We start from the raw sequence: 22,168 nt of genomic DNA, 5'->3' as shown, positions 1-22,168 counted from the left end.
ATGTTTAATTTTCTGGGTTTTTTTAAATTTTTAAATGTTATTATACAGATAGGAAATGTTACTTCTGACCAACATAATAAACCTTAAGTATTAGAGTTTTTTAAAACATGATTACAGACCTTTGTCAGTGACACTTTGGAAGGTAAATTGTCCATTTTTTCTTCTAAATTGTCTATATTTCTTCTGCTATTGAAGACCTAGAATAGAAGTCTACCCCCAACTGAGATTGTTTCCAGTTCTGATCATTCTTCCTCACAGTCCTCTAATCACTTACTGGAATTTATTTTCTTTTTTATTTGTTTTTGTTTCTTTTTGTTTTTTTTATTTTAAACAATACAAAATAAGGGAAAAATTACGAGAAGATTCATAATATAATCCAAAGCAGTAAATTTACATTTCCAGAAAGCCTACATACTTAATATTACATGTTGTGTTCAGAATTGTCCATCTTTGCTTCCTTGTAAGTTTTTTTCTATTCTCTGCTGTGCACTGTTCCCCCATCCTCCACCCTAGACAGCTACAATTAAACACAGATATATACACATACTTATACATATATACACATACTCTGCATATAGATACATATACACATACATATTCATCGATGTCTATATATTTGGTTTGTGTATCTCATTTTTATAACATTTCCTGAAAGCAACAATTCTACTTTATTTCTACTCACAAACTTGCCCTCCCCCCCTCTTCCCCATGGATCTATATACCCTTCTATATACCCTCTTATCTTATTCCCTCATCCTCTAACTGCATACCCTCCCTATCCCCTCTTATTTCTTTTTTAATTTAAAAGGCTTTTACACCCTTTGGATGAGTGTGTGTGTGTGTGTGTGTGTGTGTGTGTGTGTGTGTGTGTGATTGTTTCCTCTTTATTTCAATGAGTAAGTTTCCAGAACTACCAGCTCTTCTTTCCCATCTAATTTCTCTTTATCAGTTCTTCCTCTCACACCTCATTTCTATAAGATAACTCTTTTTAATCCTTTCCTACATCATTTTACTTTCAAGAATCCTATCCTACTGGCTCTACCTAATGTTTCCTTTGAACAACTCAGTTACTAATAACAATAGTGGACATTCGGTTTTCATTTTCAAGTATGGATAGTAAATAATTTGTCCCTATTAAGCCCCCTGTAATTAGTCTGATATTTCCCTTCTATTTCTCTTAGTCTTTGTGCAACAAAATCCTCAAAGTCTGGCAGTTCATTGAATGTCCTTTTTTTCTGTTCAGCATTATACTTAACTTTGCTGGGTAGGGTATTTTTGTCCACAACCCCATTTCTTTTGCTCTTTAATATGTAGTTCCAAGACCTGTGGTCTTTTAAAGTAGCCACTGCTAGATCATGTAATTCCAGCATATTTGAATTTTTTTTTCTTATTGCGCCTAATATTTTCTCCTTAACCTGAGGGTTAGAATTTATTTTCATTTCCACTTTCATCCCACAAGGATGAGTTACTTTTGCTTTAAAAGCCAGGTTTTTCTCATTGATGATTTTTATGGTGTTGAAGTTAAGAGAAAAATAATATTGAGGGCAGAATGGAAAGATTAAAAATAATTTTCTGTAAATTCAGTCTGTGTTTCTAAGGTGAATCTTTGGATGTTGCTTTCTTTTCATGGACCTCTTTGAGAACAAAAGACAAAAAATAAACAAAACAAATACAAATCTATATAATCAATGAGCAGAATTTGATTTTTAACTCATTAGATGCAATTGGGAGCTTCTAACTCCAGAAATGTTATCTTTAAATAAGACTGCTCTATAAGATATTTATGTGATTTAGTAATAGAAGCAGTGGCTGCTTTGGGACTACATTGAACATGACTGGGTGTGTAGTTGTGGGGCGTTGCCTGAAAATGGAAGGCTATAGATCTGGCAGGAACAAGACTTATTATGAGTGTTACAGTCAGACCAAGGCAACCCTAAATCACAGAGCTATTATTTGGGAATTTTTTTCTTCCATTTTAGTTGTTGCCAGTAAGACCCTCCTTGAAAAGATAGCCTGTGTTTTAAATCAGTGCTAACCCATGTGGTTTATATTTTGTTTTTTGTGGTAGCCTCTGAATATTCCCACTATTGAGTCTCAAGTGACTTCTTCAGACAATTTTAGTGACTTTAGGACTGATGAAGTGAGTATCTGGTCTTGCTATGTATGTAGCCAATGTAAATTGTTATACAGCCAGCCAGGCCTCACTTCTTCAGATGTGTAGTTTATAAGCAAAAGTAAGCTTTATTCCCTGAGACTTGTGAGATCCTCTCAAAACATTGACTATGTGTAAGGAAGCATTGACTATGCTTTTTAGAGTATACAGAAGACGTTATCTTTTTGTTTTTACATTACTTTTAATTCTGACAATATTTTCCTTCTCCCTTACCTACAGAGCTAATCTCTTGTGACTTTTTTTAAAAGAGGGGAAAGAAAAGCAGTTTAGCATAACCAACAAGAATATCAGCCTGGCCTAACAATGTACATAGTGTTCCACACCCATGCTCCCACCCTCACCCCAAGGGAAGGATGTGCACATTCTTTTGGGCACCATAACTAATACATTCAGTTTCTTTTGGTAGTGTTCTTTCCATTTTCATTGATGTAGTCTTGCCATAGGGGGTTATACCAATTCTTTTTATTTCACTTTACTTTCATAGAATTGTTTTCTTGCTCCTCTGAATTCTTGATGGTCATGGTTTCTTTTTTTCCTTTTTTTTTAGGTTTTTTTGCAAGGCAATGGGGTTAAGTGGCTTGCCCAAGGCCACACAGCTAGGTCATTGTTAAGTGTCTGAGACTGGATTTGAACCCAGGTACTCCTGACTCCAGAGCCGGTGCTTTATCCACTGCACCACCTAGCCACCCCTCATGGTTTCTTATAGCACTGTAACATTCTATTACATCTCATGTAGCACAATGTTTAGTCATTTCTCAGCTTATAGATATCAACTTTTATTTTCAGTTCTTTTCTACCACAAAAAAAAAAATGGAACATGGATATTTTGGTGGATATGGGGCCTTTATTTCTTTGACTTTCTTAGGCGATATGCCTAACAGTGGGATCTCTGATTCAAAGGAAAAAAGGCTTTTGGTCACATGTTAAGCATAATTCAGAAATTGTATTTCAGGACCAATTCATTGTTTCACCAATAATATATTAATGTCAGTGTTTTTGGAGTCCTTCCAACATTGAGACCATCTAAGATTTGACATAATTAAATAAAACCCCTCACTTTACAATTGAGGAAACTGAGAATATGAGAGAAATGACTTGTTCAAGGTCATGTAGGTTACTAAATAGCACAGCAGGGATTCATTTTCTGAAAGACCAAATTTCTCAGCCACAAGTTCTTAAAACAATGACAACTGGAATGTCAAGGAGGAAGTGTATTGATAAATAGTGGGTCCCTTCTCTGAAATCAGTACAGAATAATGAAGGTAGAGTGAACTAGTTAAATTCTTCATTTATGTTGTTTCAGACTTATGGAGATGGTAGCCTTGAGTCAGCAAAGTTGTTGACAGATCTGATATTTTGTAAGTGAAATATTTGAGAATTAGAATAGGAAGTAAGTGTATTTAAGTCATTATATATTTCAGTACTGCTGTGTGCAGAAGAACACTTCAGGCAAGTTAGGAGAGATGGTTCCTGACTAGCCAAGAGGTTAGTTGAGGAGTCGGGAAATGTCCAAAGAATATCAACTTTGAACAGAACCTAAAAGATTCAACATGCAGAACACATTTTGAGTTCTAAAGAAGTTTTTGTTTTTTTGTTTTGTTTTTTGTTTTGTTTTTTAGGTTTTTTTGCAAGGCAAATGGGGTTAAGTGGCTCGCCCAAGGCCACACAGCTAGGTAATTATCAAGTGTCTGAGACCGGATTTGAACCCAGGTACTCCTGACTCCAGGGCCGGTGCTTTATCCACTGCGCCACCTAGCTGCCCCACTCTAACGAAGTTTTAAACCAGATAAGTGATCATTTCTTTCCCTTCTTTTAACAGTCTATAGTTATACTTACTAAGATTCTATAGTTTAGGGGCAGCTAAAAGAAAAGATTCTATAGTTTATTTTTGACCCTAGATTAAAAATTCTAGCTACAAATATTTTTATACTTCTGAGGATTTTTTCTTCAGCCATTGTCATCTTGAATTAAACACAAAACAAAAGAAATGCAAAGACTATTTAATTGCCTGTCTTAGAAAAACTGGGAAGATTAAAATTACTCATTCTGTTAATAGGTTAATCAGTTGGGTATAATAGGTCAAGTTTTTTAGGTTGAACAAGTTTTAGTGCTTGATTATCAATGTGGGCTCTTTTAAAAACATCTTCAAAAATACTTTGCTAATGGGGCAGCTAGGTGGCGCAGTGGATAAAGCACCGGCCCTGGAGTCAGGAGTACCTGGGTTCAAATCCGGTCTCAGACACTTGATAATTACCTAGCTGTGTGGCCTTGGGCGAGCCACTTAAATCCATTTGCCTTGCAAAAACCTTAAAAAAAAATTACTTTGCTAATACTGTCTTTTTAGATGATTGGATAAAAGCAACTACATTCCCCCAGCTGTTACAGGTAGAAAGTTCACCTGCATGACTTGTTTGGGGAAGGGAATGGAATGGATTGGGGAAATGGAGAGAAACTTAAATTTTCCAGGCCACTGAGTATCAGAATTAGTCATTTAAATCCTATGATTCTCATATTCTATTCTAGGAATCAAGGTGTTTCCCTATTGACATTCTTTTAATTCTTGGTAAAGAAAGAATTTATTTTGAATTGTTTGAATAGGTCAAAGACTGGGATGAGATTGGTGTAATTCTTAAATAGATTAATTTTCTTTTTATTTTTCTTGCAGCATGTATTTAATGATCTCAGTGGCTTAGTGTCTCTATCATGGGTTGGAGATAGCACTGGGGTAAGTAACTTAGTAATCCCGTATACAGTGTGTATACAGTGTGTATAGCAAACATTTTCAGTTTTAGGATTTTATATCTTAAATGTCATTATGTGACATTGTTTTTAGAATTTTTCCTTATTTGTGGAAAATTCATTTTGTCTAAAGTACAAAATAACAGGGAGCTATAATATAATATTTATGCATATTTATATATATAAATTATAATATATAATATTTTATTGTCTCTGTAGAAATATAAGAATGGAATGGTCAGTCAGTTGGCTCTTCTGCCTTCAGGTTGGCCTTCACTTAATTTACCAAAAAAGCACCTAAAAAGTTTCAACTTCAAAAATACTGTCTTGAGACTAGTTTATTCTTGGAAGATGGTATCTTTAGCAGACTCAGGATCTTGAGACTGGTTATCTTCTGGGTCTTGGAGATTGTTTAAAATTAAAAAGAGGCTTATTTTGGTGAACCTCCAAAGAAATGTGGATATTGGGGGAGATGGTAGAACAACCAATGAGACAGAAAACTAGGTCCAACTTGTCATAACACCCAGCTTCCTCAAAATAGGTTATTATTCAACTGTTTCTGCCAAATAGTGATTACCATCCATTTGCTCTTGGCCATCAAGTGGTGCTTGATATCCCTATTTCAAGCATGGTGGGAATTTTCCAATATAGGCATTGTTGTTAGACCCTGGGCACAGAAAAGTAATTAGAAATACTGCCTCAGTCAAACTTTCTATAGTGGTTCCAGGTTTCCCTATTTTAAATTGTAGTGCTCCAAGTACTTACTGTAGGTACATTGACTTCATTATTACACTGTCTGCTGACAGTAATACCCCTATCAAAGCAGCCTGAAGAACTGCAGTAGTACTGTACAGAAGTACAATATAAATACTTCCTATTATTAAAATCCATGAGTAACCCCTCATTTCTCTTATGTAAAAGCTGGAAACTATTCCAACTTAATGATTTAAAGTCATCTTAAATTTCAGTGAGTTCTGACATTTGTCTCCAAGTAATTCTTGACATGGTGAAAATTTGATGTTTAAATGTTGACATGTCTGTCTTAGCAGTAACTTGATTTCTTTCTGTAAAAAATCCATCCAAACCAGCTGTTGATGATGGTTTGCTTTTGTCTCCCTCCAGGTCATTCTGGTCTTAACCACATTTCATGTACCACTGGTGATTATGACATTTGGGCAGTCTAAGCTTTATCGAAGGTAAGACTCATAAATAAGTGTATTTGAGAAGGGAAGACACATTTTAATATTGTTAGTTTGGTAACTGAAAAGGGCCTCAGATCTGTGTACTCTTCTACTTCCACCCCTCACCCATGCTGATTATGGTTATCTCCCTGACGTAAAAAAAAAAAAAAAGAACTCCTTCCAAGGAACTGGTAAGCTTGAGTCAGGAAAGAATAGTAAAGATCCTATGGCTGGGAACTATGCTAATATGAGGAAGACCTAATGCACCATGTTTATTGTAAGGAGAGTTATCTAGGGTTCTGTTTTTGAATATAAAATTATATTCTTGCACGTTAGCCCAGAAGGCTTGATGTTTGTCCTTCATTCTCAAACAAAACCATGATATCAGGGAGGAGATGCCATGACAAGAATGTGAATTGGATTTGAGTAAGGGGATGCTGTGCTAAGTCACCAGCCTCATTTTCTCCTCTAGAGCCATCTGGGTCCAGTCACCAGATATGAATCAGGACAACTGGAGGTGGCCCTGGATGTGAGGTGGCAAACAGGATGTGAGGCAATTTTGCCTTGCCCAAGTGACTTACACACAGCTAGTAAGTGTCAAGTGTGCGAGGCTGGATTTGAACCCCTGTCCTCTTGACTCCAGGGCTGGTGCTCTATCTACTGCACCATCTAGTCATAGAACAGTTTTAAGCTATTAAAGTTGTTCTAGTTTTTTGTTTGTTTGTTTGTTTTTTGCTGCAAAAGCTTTTGCCTTAACTTCATGAGTACCAGTGTCAGCTCCCACCAGGGATCAAAGAGATTTGGCCTCACAAATGTTTTTGAGACTGTCTCATCAAAGAATCCTTAAAAAGTCATTGTGACTTCCTCTAAGTCCAATTCACAATTAACCATGGAAGGAAGCTTGGGAAGCTCCTTTGCAGTCTTCTGGGACCACAGAGAATCTATATGTTAGCTGCTGGCCCAGAACAGTGACTCCTGAGTAGAGAGATGAGAACCTCCATTCACATTCTCCTACAGCCACAGAGTCAGGAGTCATAGTGTCCCCTCTGGCAGAGAATATTAGTTTACAAATAATAAATACCAGTGTAAGATCAAGAAAGGATTATGAAGAATTCTTAGCAATTCATAGGAAGACAGTCTGTTTTGTTTTAGAGAGTAACAACAAATTATGGTTTCTTGAGTCTAGAAGAGGACTTTTACCATCATTTAGTTTGCTTTCCTGAGTTCTCACACTTGTGATACAAAAGAACAAGCACAGAATTTGAGGTTAGAGGACCTGGTAATGAGTCTGAGCTCTACATGTGTCACATGTCTGAACCTCAGATCCCTTATCTGCAAAATCAAAGTTTAACCTAACCATTTTTTTTTTAGTTTTTGCAAGGCAGACGGGGTTAAGTGGCTTGCCCAAGGCCACACAGCTAGGTAATTATTAAGTGTCTGAGACCAGATTTGAACCCGGGTACTCCTGACTCCAAGGCCAGTGCTTTAGCCACTGTGCCACCTAGCCGTCCCCTAAACATTTTCTAAGATCACTTTTATAAATCTCTGATCCACGGATTCTTCCTAAATAGAGACAGTCTATACTGGTTGGTTTTTTGGGAGGGGGGTGGGACAGGAAGGGGAAGATTCTGTAACTACTTGTTTCATTCCAGTGGTTAACAGACCTTACTGTCAAGAAGAAAAAGTCCCTCATGTCTCTCCAAATTTCTTAGGCAGTTCTATCTAGTTTTAAATTACCCAGTTTTCATTGGTAATTGAAAACATTATGTCAGTGACCTTCACGTTTGTGAAAATTAGTAAATGCTTTTTCAACAGTCTCCAAATTGAATTATCCTAATTCATCTTTATGATTAGTTGAAAATCTCATTGTTCTTATTTTAAAAAAAAATTAATGATAAGTATTAAGTACCTACTGTCTAACAGGTACTGTTAGGCACAGGGAAGAGAAAGTTCTTGCCCTTAGGGAATTTATTTTCTGTTGGGGGAATGATACAACATAATCATAGGGAAGTAAATGTAAAATAAAGTAGATTTTGGGGACCAGGAGCATTTATGGCAGTGGAAATTTGAAAGTTCTTGTGATGAAATTAGGGGTTCTAGAGACTGAAAGGGAACATTTCAGACATGGGAGGCAACCTGTTGGAAATCTCAGAGACAGCAGGTAGAACATTGTGTACAGCCAGGAGCCAATGTGGCTGGAGTGTGAGCTCCAGTATGTGTGATCAGCCTGGAGTCCAGGGTAGAGGCCATGCCAAAGGGCTTTCAGCATTGAATGAAGGGCTCATTTAAAGGTAGCTAGAGCCACCAAAGTTTGTGTCCTAGACTGATATGGTCAGGCCTATACCCAAGGAAAATCACTTTGGCAATTCTGAGGAGAATTGGAGCATGAGGAAACTGAAGCCAAAGAGGAGGCAGCTACTTTAGTTGAGGCAAGAGGTGACAAAAGTCTAAATGGAAATGATGCCATGAATAGAAAAGGGGTCTGAGGAGGAGGTCAAACCAGTGAGACCTGGCAGATGATTGATTTTGTGGAGTGAGAGTAGGTGAGCAGATGAGGGTAGCATGGAGGTCTTATGCCCAGGAGCCTGAAGAAACAGTATGCCCTTAGCAGAAGTGGGAAAGAGACCTAATTTCCCTAATTTCAAATTCAGTGCTCTTGCCACATATACCACTTGGCACTATGCTTCCACTGCTTTGTACAAGATTGCTTTGCAGTGGGGCAGCTAGAGCACCGTCCCTAGAATCAGGAGTACCCGAGTTCAAATCCAGCCTCAGACACTTAATAATTACCTAGCTGTGTGGCCTTGGGCAAGCCACTTAACCCCATTTGCCTTGAAAAAAACCTAAAAAAAAACCAAAACAAAACAAAAAGATTGCTTTGCAGATTGGGGTTTCATTTGTTGCACTATCAAGGTGTGGCAAAATGCAGGTAGGGAAATGAATTCTATTTTTTTTTTTTGCAAGGCAATGGGGTTAAGTAACTTGCTCAAGATCACACAACTAGGTGATTACTAAATGTCTGAATCTGAATTTGAACTCAGGTCTTCTTGATTTCAGGGCCAGTACTCTATCCACTGCACCATTTAGCTGCCCCATCTTGTTCTTTATTTAAAAAAAATTTTAATTTAGTAACCAACATCAAAAACATTCATATAAATAAAAAACATATTAAATTTTTGACATCTCCTTCATTTTTTCAGTCCAGAACAGGACCTTATATTCTTGGTTCTAATCAGATAGAGAACATAATGGGACAATCTCTCTTTTTCTTCTTTGAGCTCTCCATTATTGTAATTGCTTTAAAAAAAACTCAAATAGCATCCTTTCATTGCTGCTTGAACATCAGCTGCCTAGACCTTCCCCCCATCTCCTTATTTGTGTGGTTTCATATACTTTTTTTAAAAAATATACACGATTTCTGATTGAATAGAAGTTTTGTTTTTCGGATACTTTGTCACTTTACCAAGGTCACTTTGAACTCTAATTGTATCATAGATTCAGAGTTTTAGAGCCAGAAAGTACTTAAAGGTCTTTTAGCTTAAACCCCCATAAAAAAACTGAAACCCAGAAAAAAGTCATGTGATTGGCCAAAGGACATACAGGTGGAGTGCTGGGTTGAGTTGGGATTCAAACCCAGGGCCTCATTTTCCAAATTTAAGGTTTTCGCCCAGCTGTGGGATCCAAAAAAGGTCCTTTAGGGTTCCCTCTTTCAATTTTTCCAAATTGATCTTCCTCCATTATTCTCCAGTTAACTGATTATTGTGCCAGATTTTTTATTTTGTTTTGTTCTTTGCTTTTCTGAAGGACAAGTTTATCTGTTTGCTGTGCCAAGTTCTTAAGAAATAAGCTGACCTGAATCCCATGCAATGAATGTTCTTAGGTGTGGCATAAGGAAGGAAAGTTTTAAAACCAATGTAAATCCTGCCATTGCAAGGCCATAAGAGTGTTAATGATTGCATTATACAACAACCTGGAACTGTTTAACCTGCAAATATAACTAACCCCTGGATCTCTGCTTCTGCATATACTTGCTATCAAAAGATAAATACTGTTCTTAGAGTCACAGCCCTAGAGGGGTAAGATAGGAAGCTGTTTAATACCTATTCCTCCTCCAAGTTCCTTATCTTATCCTTATGTTGTATTGACAACATAGACAATTTTGTGTCTCTATCTGCTCCAAAGGAAAGAGGAAAAGTATAGATAATACCTAGGCATGTATATTGTGGACTGGTAGTTTCTCCCATTAGAAGGTAGAATGATTCCATCTCTGTCTTTGTATTCTCTGGGTCAAACACTTTATTTTGGGAGGGATCCACATTTGTGATTTCATCAGTGTGGGTACTCCTTCCTACTGACGCAGTTCAGTAGCTCTTCCATAACTTTAAATTTCTCTTTCAAGTATCAAGAGCTTAAATGATTGTAGACCATTGTCATTTGAGCAACCCAGAGCAGCTGCCAGGTTTTGGTGATCTTTGTCCACCTTCTTCAGGCTCCTGTTTTGTATTTAATAAGAAATTTGAATGGTAGCTAGAATCACAATCAGCCACATAAATGCACAAATACCTCTTTTTTCTTCTCATTCAATTTAAAATATATAATCATAGGTCCTGCATAGATAGATGAAAACCTCAAGTTATAATAATGATCTACTCACATAAATTAAGACTTGATTCAGTTCTGAATTGAAAGTCTTCCATTAAGGGATATGGAAAATCTGGGACTCTAATGCATTGTTGGTGGAGCTGTGAACTCATCCAAACTTTCTGGAGAGCAATTTGGAATTATGCCCAAAGGGCAATAAAAAAGTGCATACCCTTTAATCCAGGCATACCACTACTGGGTCTGTACCCTGAAAAGATCAGGAAAAAGGGTAAAACATCACTTGTACAAAAATATTTATAGCAGCTCTGTTTGTGGTGGCAAAGAATTGGAAATTGAGTGAATGTCCATCATTTGGGGAATGGCTGAACAAACTGTAGTATATGTACATTATGGAACACTATTGTTCTATTAGAAACCAGGAAGGATGGGAATTCAGAGAAGCCTGGAAGGATTTGCATGAATGGATGATGAGTGAGATGAACAGAACAGAAGATCACTATATACCATAACAGCAACATAGGGTTGATGATCAATCTTAATGGACTTGCTCGTTTCATCAGTGCAACGATCAGGGACAATTTTGGATTTATCTTGCAATGGAGAATACCATCTGTATCCAGAGAAAGAATTTTAAAAAACCTGTTATTTTATTATGTAATTTTGCTATCTCTTTCATATATATGTGTGTGTGTGTGTGTGTGTGTGTCTGTATATATATTCCTTAAGATATGATTCCTCTCTCAACACATTCAATTTAGATCAATGTAGCATGGAAATAATGTAAAGACTATCAGACTGCTGCCTTCTGTGGAGTGTGAGGGGAGGGAAGCGAGATTAGAGGAAAAATTATAAAATTCAAAAGTAAATAAAAATTTTTTTAAAAGTCTTCCGTCTTCCATTTAGTTAGAAATTTGATTTTGAGAAAATGACTTTAACCTTTCTATTTCTCTTTTGTGATCTGTAAAATTAGGGAATAGAACTAAAACTTTAAGGTCCCTTATAGTACTGTTATTTTGTAATTCTTTGCCTATAGTTTCATTCTTGGAATATTTACTTTTGTGCCTAGAGTTTTAATATTAAGCCTTTGAAAACTGCTTCTTAATTAGTTATTAGTTATCCATTGGTAAGAGTCTACACTTCCCATTGAAAGCTTAAATTCTATGAAAATTAGTGATCTAGTATCGTGTTGCAAGACTTGAAACAGGGGAGGTAGTGGTATTAATTAAAAATAACTTATCTTTACAACTGCTTTTCAGGGGTTTCAGATTGCTTTCATCATAACCTTCTGAGCAAGTATTTACATCCCCATAGGAGGCTCAAAGAGGTTAAGTGATTTGCATAAGATCACACACTGACTTTTTATTTTCTCTATTTATATTCTGGAAGTGTTCTCAGAATGAATGTCTAACATTTTTAAGTATTCCTAAAGTTAGCATAGAGAACTTTGTTTCTCACATTTTTTCCCCTGCATCATGGAATTGTAAAAGCCTTTGAAAGAACTTCTACCTTGTGTGGGAAAGAAGCTGTGTTCTAAATGATTTTTTTTTCTCTTTTCATTCAGTGAGGACTATGGAAAGAACTTTAAGGATATCACAAATCTCATCAATAACACTTTTATTCGGACTGAATTTGGAATGGCGATTGGACCTGAAAACTCTGGGAAGGTCTGAGTCTTTGCTTTCTAATACTTAAGTATACACTTGCATTTAGATTAGCAAATTTAGTTATTGTAGAAATCTATTAATAAAACAGTAAACTTTTATATAAAGAATAAAATGTATTTAATACTATATGAATGCAGTTGAAGCCCATTATAATGCTATTCTCCTTGTAGTTGACTCAGAATAAAGAAGGCTCTGTCTGGGATGAAATTCTATCCAAATGAGTTTAATTATTGAAGTACCAAAAGACTTTTATTACAAGTCAGTTTTGGCTGTAAGTTGGTGCCACTGCATGAACCTACCAAAGACAGCCTCTTAGTGCAAATACAATATAAAATCTGAAGATTGGCATGACTTAATTCACATTTATGGAATGCTTAGAAATCATCCAAGTAATCCTTGACAAATTCAAATTTATAGATGTATAGACATTATATATTAAGAATATAAAGAAGATAACATTTATTTTCACCTGTTGCTTTTTAGTTTTATTCAAGATATTTTCTGGTTTTTGCTTGTGAACTAAGATTGTTCTCAGCCAAACTCTACCTGAAGTTTTCATAGATAGAGGATTTTATCCTAATCCAGTGGTTAATCTTCTCTTCTAGGTAATTTTGACAGGAGACGTGTCTGGAGGAAGTCATGGAGGAAGAATCTTTAGGTCATCTGACTTTGCAAAGAATTTTGTTCAGACAGATCTGCCTTTTCACCCTCTGACTCAGATGACTTATAATCCCCAGAATTCTGATTATCTTTTGGTCGTCAGCTCTGAAGTAAGTCTAATCAAGTCTTATATGTTTATAGTCTCAACATAAATAAACTGAAAAGAATTTTCTATATTTGAGTGTTGCTTTTGGGCTGAACTTCCTACCACTGACACCTGAAATATGTAGTTCTACCTTCCTCTGAAGGATGCAGTTACTAAGTACCTCATTTCCCCTGGTCAGGGATAGAAAATGAAGATGTCTCTTAAACTGTTTTTAGAATATATGATTGTGTTTGGTTTTTAAAAAATGTTCACAAGTAGCTGTGTGGCCCCGTTTGCCTTGCAAAAAACCTAAAAAAAAATGTTCACAAGTAAATATGACATTTGCTGTTACATTTTTAAGTCACCAAAGAATAGTGTAGTATTGGCAAAGAAAACAAATTTATTCAATCAAGTATTTATTATCTGCCAGGTTTTATACTAGTCTTTGGGGAGACAGAGACAGAAATGAAATAGTCCTGCTTTCAAGGAGTTTATATTCTATTAGAGAAAACAACATGTGCATATATGTATGTACAAAACAAATAAAAAGTAATTTCTGAGGGGACAGGCACCAGCAGCTGGAGGGAGTCAGAAAAAGCTTCATCTAGAGCAGAGGATTTTCACCATGTTGCCATGGTTCCTTTGGCAGTCTGGGGATCCTTTCTTAGGATAATATTTTAAAATGCATAAAATAAAAAACATGAGATTAAAAAAGGAAGTCAGATCTAATTATGAAAAAAATTCAGTATAAATCACTTGTTCCAAATTAAGAACTGCTTATTTAGAAAGTTGTACTTGAACTGAGTTTTCAAGAAAACTGGGGAATTCCAAGAGACATCTATGAGGAAGGACCCTATTCCAGATGTGGGGTACTGGGCAAAGACTGTGTGAAGAGCATCAGGTAGGTCACTTGGGCTGGAGCATGAAGCACTTGGAGGGCAATAAGATATAGTAAGGCTTGTGCTAGACCTGGTGGTAAAGGGTTTTAAAGTCAACATTTGTATTTGTTCATAGAAACAATGTTGGGACACCCTTGCCCTAAAGAGTGGCAAACAAAGCTGAAGAAGTCATACAAATGGACCAATTAGTCCACTATAGAAATATGTTAACCAGTTTCATTGAGTAATTTCTGGAGCAAGACAAGTCTCTTATGCCTCTGTTCAAGCCTCTTGGATCTTAGTAAATGGCTTAACCTTTATATTTCTCAGTTCCCTGAACTGTAAAATTAGGGAATAGAACTAAAATTCTATTAGGAGAGGGTCACATATGTGCGATAGTGTGATGCCTAGAAGGGTTAGATGCCTGAGGTGTGGATACTATTTAAGAGGTGATAGGCTAAGGGAGAGATCATGAGAGCCAAAGATTGAAGGAGTAGATACATGAGGGCATTATGGGGGCAGCTCAGTAGATATGGAGGAGAAGAAGGTCGAAGAGTCATGCCCTCAACAAAATAAGAAAGTTAGGAAAAAGGGGGAAGATAATGATTTCTGTTTTGTACATGTTGAGTTTGAAATGCTTATAGAACATCTAGTTCAAAATATCTAATTGATAATGGAGATATTGATGATAGAGCTAAAGACATGAACCCATTCAAGTTGATGAGGTTCAAGCAAATGAGGATATTGTGAATGTGGAGAGAAAAGAGAAGTCCTCAAGCTCTGGTCTTGCCCATTACGGGCATGATGATTCCACAAGACCAACAAAGGGTGGTTACAAAAGTAGGAAGAGAAAATCAAAAGAAAGCAGTATCAAGACATGAAAGCAACAAGAGATGACAGTTTTTCTAGGAATTAGACTGTGAAAAGAAGGATGATTATAGGCTTATCATTTAAGAAAATAGTAAAGTGAGGTTTTTCTTTTAAGGATGGGGAGACTTGGGTATGTTTATAGCAGCAGAGAGAGAGCCAGTAGTCATGAAGTGATTGAAGATGGAAAGAGAATCAGTGATTGTGGTAAGATGAGGTCAAGAGAACATGTAGAGGGACTGGCTAGAAGGGTCACCTCTTCATCAGGGATTGGTTGTGTATAAAGGAGAGAGGATGAATGTCAAGATGGGGAAAAGAGGGAGCAAATTACCTCTGTTCTCCTCCCAGGAGAGGAGTGGATGGGGTGTTATGGAAGGCTTGAGGAGAGAAGAGGTTTAAACAGAGGCATAAGAGACTTGCCTTGCTCCAGGAAGTAGCCAATGAAACTGGTTAACATAATAATGTAGTGGACCAATTGGTCCATTAAGTGTGACTTCTTCAGCTTTGTTAGCCACTCTTTAGGGCAGGGGTGTCCAACCTTTTAGCTTTCCTGATCCACATTACTCAATAACAACAAAATTGATCAAAGGCCATGGACAAAATTCACTACCAATTCATGAACACAATGCAACCCACACCAAATGTGAGCTCCTCGTTAGACACACTTGCTCTTGGTGATTGTATTAGCTCCTATGAGTTCAGCTGACTCTATGCTGATAACTCCTAAATCTATATATCACATTCTTAAGAAGTTTCCTCAACTCCAATTGCATATCCCCTACTGCGTGCTGGCTGCCTCCCCCTGAGGTTGGTATCTCACATTTGAGATTTTCATCTTCCCTAAACATGCACTCTCTAGACTTTGTAACATCTTTTCATTTACCCAGGGAAATTGCCTCTGAGTTAATTCTCAGTTTCTTCTCCACCCAATCAGTGGCCTATTCTTGTGGATTCTGTCTCTTTCTTATCTTATCCATTTCTCTGGCACAGAGGATAGAGCTCTGGCCTTAAAGTTAGGAGGATTCCAGGATGATGGGAGAGCGAATTCAGCCTCAAAGATGGCACATTCTAGTTGTGTGACCTTGGACAAGTCACTTAATCTTGATTGTCCCTTATCCAGGGCTTTCTCCAGTTGTCCCGATCCATAATCTGGCCACTGGACTAGATGGCTCCAGAGGAGAAAGTGAGGCTGGAGACTTAGCACAGCACCCCTTTACTCAAATACAATTCATGTGCTTCTCATGGCATCACCTCCCTGATGTTATAGTTCTTTGAAACTGAAAGACAAATATCATCAACTTAATCCAAGCTCTCAGTATTTCTTATCCCCTTCCTTCTTCTCATCACTCCTCTCTCATTGGCTCTCCACAGCTGCCAGAATTGTCTTCTTCTGGCCCTTCTTCTGACCATATCCCACACTGCTCAACTCAAACCACTGCAGTTTCCTTTGCTCACCCACACCCAGCTCTGGCCTGCATTTTTAGCCATAGGCAATTCATGCTGCTTCCTTTCATGCCCTCTACCTTCCATCTATTCAGACCCCTTGACTCTTTCTCTAAAGTGGGCACTTTTATCTGCCCCCTTCCCTGAACTCATGTCCCTCGTGCCTGTAGTGGGTTCTCTCTGAGCCTCAGATGCCCTGTCTTCCTTCAAGGCTTAGTTCCAATTCCAGTCCTTTCTCTCTGCAGTGTTCTGTGCTGAGTTGAGTGGGTTTGTCCACCTAACCTATAGGCTCAGTGGTCCTCTCCACTGCCATGCCCTCACAATTGCTGGAGCCTTTCCTTTTGCCCCACAGGAGCCCCTCTAGAGATGTCTTTTCTGTCCTCCCTAAAATATGAGCTCTCTGTAAGCAGGGACTCAAGGATCTGTTTTGAGCAGCCTCCCTGCTTCCCCAACTCCCAGCACCAAGTGCTCATTCATGGCCCTTTCATCCCCTCCCCACTCCTATCCTCCCCCTCCCCACTGAATTAAACTCAAAGTTCTGGAGGATAGAAGCTCTCTTTTTGTTATTTATGTTCTTATACAGAGGAGAGACTTAAGGAGTGTTTGGGGAAGCCTGCAGTGAGAGAATACTTTAGCTGCACAGTCCTTAGAAATCCACAGAGATGGCCCAGAAGATACTCTGCTTGGGCTTGGTTGTCAGCTGTTGAGAGGCACAGGAAGGCCAATCGACTTGTCCTATTAGCCACAGCCCAGGTCAGAAGTCTTGTTCCAGCTGCATCTAGGGGAGACCCTGGATTGAGCTAACAAGTCATTTGTGATCTTTCAGAATGGCCTGTGGGTATCGAGGAACTTTGGTGGAAAATGGGAAGAAATTCACAAAGCGGTGTGTTTGGCCAAGTGGTGAGTAACTAACTGAGGGTGATACATTTGGGGGTTGGGGTGAGTGCAACTGGACTTCTGTTTTAACTCTTACAGGATAAACTATTCCAAATTCTCCCCTGAGCATGTGCATGTAACTTTGAAGGAGTCACTGGGTGCTCAGCCCCTTTCTCAGTGCTCTTCATCCCACTGAGAGTGAGGTTAGAACCTCTTCTTCATCACACCCACAAAGAGTCTATTCACTCTACTTAGGCTGGTCAAGCTAATGAGACAACCTCATTCAGCCTTCCTAAAATCTCTGGTTAGTAGAAGACCTGGCTGTGATCCCTTTGGCTTTGTCTTCCCTCTCTTCATGATGAAGCAGGAAGCAGAAAGTTCTGTAGTCATATGTGAAAAAACCCCTATAAGAGCATCTTTTCTATAATCTTTGGTATTCCTGCCAGGCAAATCTTTTCTATTCTATTTGAATAGAAGTTCTACTTCTGTCTTCCACTAATCTGGGCATCATGAAAAATAAAATAAAAGCTATCTCACATGAAGCCTTTTAAAGAGACTGGTCTCTTTCTAGCTGCAAGTGTATAAAGATACTATGACTGGGCTTTAGGTACAATCAAAAAGATTTTCTTTAAAATCTAATCTTCACATAAGATGCAAATCTGCTGTACACTAATGCATGCTTCTATTACTGATGATCAGTGAAAGAAAAGAGCATGAGATTGGGGTGCAAGAGACTTACTTGAGTTCTAATCCCAGTTCTACCACTAATATCCTTGAACCTTGAGCAAGTGACTTTATATTTGGGGAACTTGACTTTCCTCTTCTGAAAGTGAGTGAAGATTGAATTGAGTTGAAGATATTGGACTAGATTTCTAGGATTCTTATCAATTGTTTAAATCATATTATTAATCTCTCTGGGTCTCAGGTTTCTTATTTGTCAAATAAGAGAGATCTGTATTAGAGTCTAGTCTTTTTCAATTCTATGATTCTCTGGCAGGAGAGCCCTTTAGGACCTTGCTAAAACTATTTATACTCAGTTCTTCTAAATTTAATTATCAGATGTCCCAGCCCACAACAGATTAGAAGAGAATGGACTATGAGAGGCAAGTCTACTGACAGTAGGAAAATGAGATAATTGTTGTATAATTTAAGTCTTAAAAGACAGAAAATAGCAAACATAGTAACTCAGAAGAATAGCAATCAAGAGTCATATAGTATAAGGATGAACAACTTTATACAACTCTATAACCAGTGTTGTTACTATATGATACAAGAATTGAACATGCCAAGAAAAGACATTTTTCTGCCTATTATTTTAGAAGACACAATTAAATATTAATACATTTTAGTAGACTTTGATTAAACATGGTTAAAAACATAAAAGACTTTGGTATGAACTTCAGTTTCTGGAAAATATACTTTTAGACCATCAAATCCCCTTATGATGATGAATAAGAATTAGTGTTTCTTACTCTTATGGTGTAACCCTAACCCAAATTCCAGTAATTTTTAAAATTTAATATAGTAGACATTTTTTAAAATAGTTTAATAATGAGAAAAGGGATTGTCCCTTAAAGATAAATTAGATGCTGGCATACTTGTTCATTCCTACTCTTTATAACTAACTTTATAACTTTCTCTAATAAAGTCCATCAATCTTGAATTCAATGCAAGGATTTCTCTCTTTATTTGTTTGTTTGTTTATTTGTTTTTATTTAAGGCAGTGGTGTTAAGTGACTTGCCAAATGTCACACAGCTAGGTAATTAATAAGTGTCTGAGGCTATATTTGAACTCAGGTCCTCTTGACTCCAGGGCTGATGCTCTATCCACTGCGCCACCTAGCTGCCCTCAAAGATTTCTCTCATGTAATTCTAAGTTCAGTACTCCAAACTTGTTTGAATGCCTCATACACTTAAGAAAGCTTCTTGCTAACTTCTTGAGGTGTTTTTTTTTTGTTAATTTTGTTTTCTTATAAACCTAGCCTAAGTAACCAAAATATAAATAAATAGAATATGAAGCATAACCATAAAATACATGCTGTTAACATTTTGATGAAAACAGAAAATTTATTCAACAGGCACTTTGAAAAGCCACCACTAGTTTGCTCTTTTTTCTAATCTTTTGATCTACATATATTTATAAAGTTTTATTGCCATTTTTGTATAGTCACAGTAAATGTATATATTTTCATTCTTTCTTTACTTTGTTTAATTTTCTCTTTTCCTAATTTTTAAAATTTTCATATTTGTCATCTTTTATGACTTGTGGTACTTGAAATCAACAACTAACAAACATCATCTACTGAGTTATGGAAAGGTAGCAATCTTTGCCCATGGGGATAATACCTACAACATCAAAATAATAGATTCTTTAGATACTGAAATGGTTCAATAAATATAAATGTTCTACAATTTGTTTAGTCCCAGTGCTTACTTTATTGTTTCCAGTTTTTTCACTCTTTCCAAATAAACTTGTTTTGAATATTTTTGTACAGAAAGCTGATTTTTCCCTTTCAGTAATATAATATATTAATAACACAAAAATCTTATGGTTAATATTAGTATCTGTGGTTGCTCTGGCCATTTTGCTTTTGCTGTAAGTTCTGCATCAATATATAGCCTTACCAGAATGTAGTAGAGGACTTATTACCATGTAACCCTACTTATGAGAAATTCTTGTTATTTTGACAATTTAGTGAATATATATAATGAAATCCTAAAGCTATTTTAATTTACATTTCTGTGATTACTACAATGTTTGAACATATTGGGGGTGTTTTTAAATATTTCTACCTTCAGAAAATGCCTTTTAACTATTTTTTCATTGAAGAGTGGAAGTTATCTTTATGGATTTGTATCCTTATTGGTTCTTTAGAGTTGAGATGTCAGATTTTGGTCAGCTATAATTACCATAAAAATTTTTCCCTTGGTTTCTTGTATTTTCATTTTCAAAACATGTTTTTTTTGTCAGTGCTTCTTGTTGTTCATTCATGTTAATCATATATGACTCATGGTACCCCCATTTGGGTTTTCTTGGCAAGGACACTGGAGTGGCTTGCTATTCTCCAGCTCATATTTACATATGAGGAAACTAAGACAAACAGGGCTATGTGACTTGCTCAGATTCACACAGTTAATAAGATTCTGAGACCAGATTTAAACTCAGGTCTTCCTGACTCCAGATCCAGTGCTTTATTCACTGTTGCACCTCGCTGCCCATGTCAGCACTTGCTAACCTAGTTTTTTCTGCTAGAAATTGTATAGCTTTTATTTTCAAGCAGACAGGTTCAGATCTATCACTCTTTCTTCTATGATGAACTCTAAATGGAGTGCATTCTTGCACCTGTAAACTGAAATTCCAGGTATTTGGTAAAAGCCTTAGGTTGAAGTCACATTAGCACTATTTGTCAATGAGCAAGTTTTCTAAATCTTGCAGCAAAAGATTTAAACACAGAAAAAATTGTCTTTGCAGACATAGAGTTTTCATTAATTCATTAATTAGAAAGTCCTTGCTCAGCCCTCCCTTACCACCTCAAAATGTTTGTTTATCCTTTTCTACATGGGCTATCTTTTGTTGAAGTAGAGTCATCAGTGTGTACGCCTGGCTAACGTCCTTGTTTCAGTGGAATACCTTTGAAAGAGCTTCTTTACTAATAATCAGCAGGTGACTAATGCTGGTTTATAACCCACAGTGGTCTCAGAACATTTGGGAATACATTTTGTATCCTGATATTTTGATACATGTTCTATGACCTTGCAAGACATTTCCTCCGGATAATCTCAGTAACTTCCCACATGAGAAAATCCTGAAATTCTAGCAATTTGTTGAATGTCTTTTTTTTTTTTTTTTGTTCAGGATTATGCTTAACTTTGCTGGGTATGATATTTTCTTCCACAACCCCAGTTCTTTTGCTCTTTGATCTGTAGTATTTTAAGACTTGTAGCCTTTTAAAATAGCCGCTGCTAGGTCTTGTGTAATTCTAATTGTGGTTCCATTATATCAAAACTGTTTTTTTCCTTATAGCTCTTATTATTTCCAAAGTCACAAATTTCGTGTTCCTCAGACATCTAAGGATTTATCTACTACCTAAGAATTGCCTTGGAATTTCCCAAATGAATGAAATCATAGATCTTTTAAATCTTAAAAATCTATTACTTAATTGGATAGTTGGTTGGGATCATTTTTGGTCCCAATTAAATGATTCAGGAAGATGTATTGATCATATGATCCTAAATTTTGAATTGTAAGAGGAGGCTGAGAACTTACCAAGGCCAAACCCCTCAATGAATATCTGAGGAAACTGAAACATCATGGTGGGAAGCAATTCATTCAGAGTCATGTGAAGAAAGTACATTTACAGCAGGATTCTAACCCAAGGCTTCCTGACTCCCACCCATGATCTCGCTATGGCATTCAGTGTTTTACTTCTGATGTTAGAGTTTTAGGAATCTCAGTGATTTGTCCAGATTTTCTCATTTATAAGATGAAGCACTGAGAAGCTGAGATGTTAAATGACTTGCTTAGGGTCACATTGATGGGAAGGCTGGGATAAAAGGAGGTTGTGAAGAAGCTTTGAGAGAAGCTGTTCTCCCCAAGATGAAGACCTGTTAAACTTCTGTCATTTTGTTCCTAAAACAAACAGAACTGAACCACAATCAAAGTAAGCAGCAGATCTGAACTGCAATCTTTTTCTGTCTTTGCCTTGTTTTAGGGGATTACACAACACCATCTTTTTCACCACCTATGTGAATGGCTCCTGCAGTAAGTATGTTTAATTTCTAGAAAAGGTCATCAGAATAGCCTGCGTGCTATCAAGTTCTCAACCCCTGGGAACCTGACTTCTCTTCCAGGCTCTTTCCCTATCTAGTTGTATAATTTTGACTAGGTCACTGAACTTGTTTGAACCTTAGTTAATTAAGAGTTAGACTAGCCAGTCTCTTTGATTCTGTGTCCATTGAGAACCATTGAACTATAGGAGACAGAAACTTGGAAGATACTG

The 22,168-nt window shown here is 36.9% G+C and overlaps 1 protein-coding gene across 3 annotated transcripts in view; it reads left to right on the top strand.

Moving 5' to 3' along the window:
• The window catches only part of SORT1 (sortilin 1), a 69,403-nt gene that overhangs the window by 23,074 nt on the left and 24,161 nt on the right, over positions 1–22,168 (top strand). For 2 of the 3 annotated variants that reach the window (XM_074188340.1, XM_074188339.1), the window contains exons 2-7: positions 4,839–4,898; positions 6,035–6,108; positions 12,257–12,359; positions 12,965–13,129; positions 17,119–17,192; positions 21,881–21,930. In XM_074188340.1, the coding sequence (XP_074044441.1) occupies positions 6,077–6,108; positions 12,257–12,359; positions 12,965–13,129; positions 17,119–17,192; positions 21,881–21,930 (424 nt within the window). In that variant the 5' untranslated portion in view covers positions 4,839–4,898; positions 6,035–6,076. Of the gene's footprint in view, positions 1–4,538; positions 4,559–4,838; positions 4,899–6,034; positions 6,109–12,256; positions 12,360–12,964; positions 13,130–17,118; positions 17,193–21,880; positions 21,931–22,168 lie in introns of those variants that run through there. The other variant, XM_074188341.1, reaches the window with a different exon arrangement.

This window comes from Macrotis lagotis, chromosome 5 (assembly GCF_037893015.1).
Source record: "Macrotis lagotis isolate mMagLag1 chromosome 5, bilby.v1.9.chrom.fasta, whole genome shotgun sequence".
Taxonomy (NCBI): domain Eukaryota; kingdom Metazoa; phylum Chordata; class Mammalia; order Peramelemorphia; family Peramelidae; genus Macrotis; species Macrotis lagotis.
This window is presented reverse-complemented; position numbering and strand designations above follow the sequence as displayed.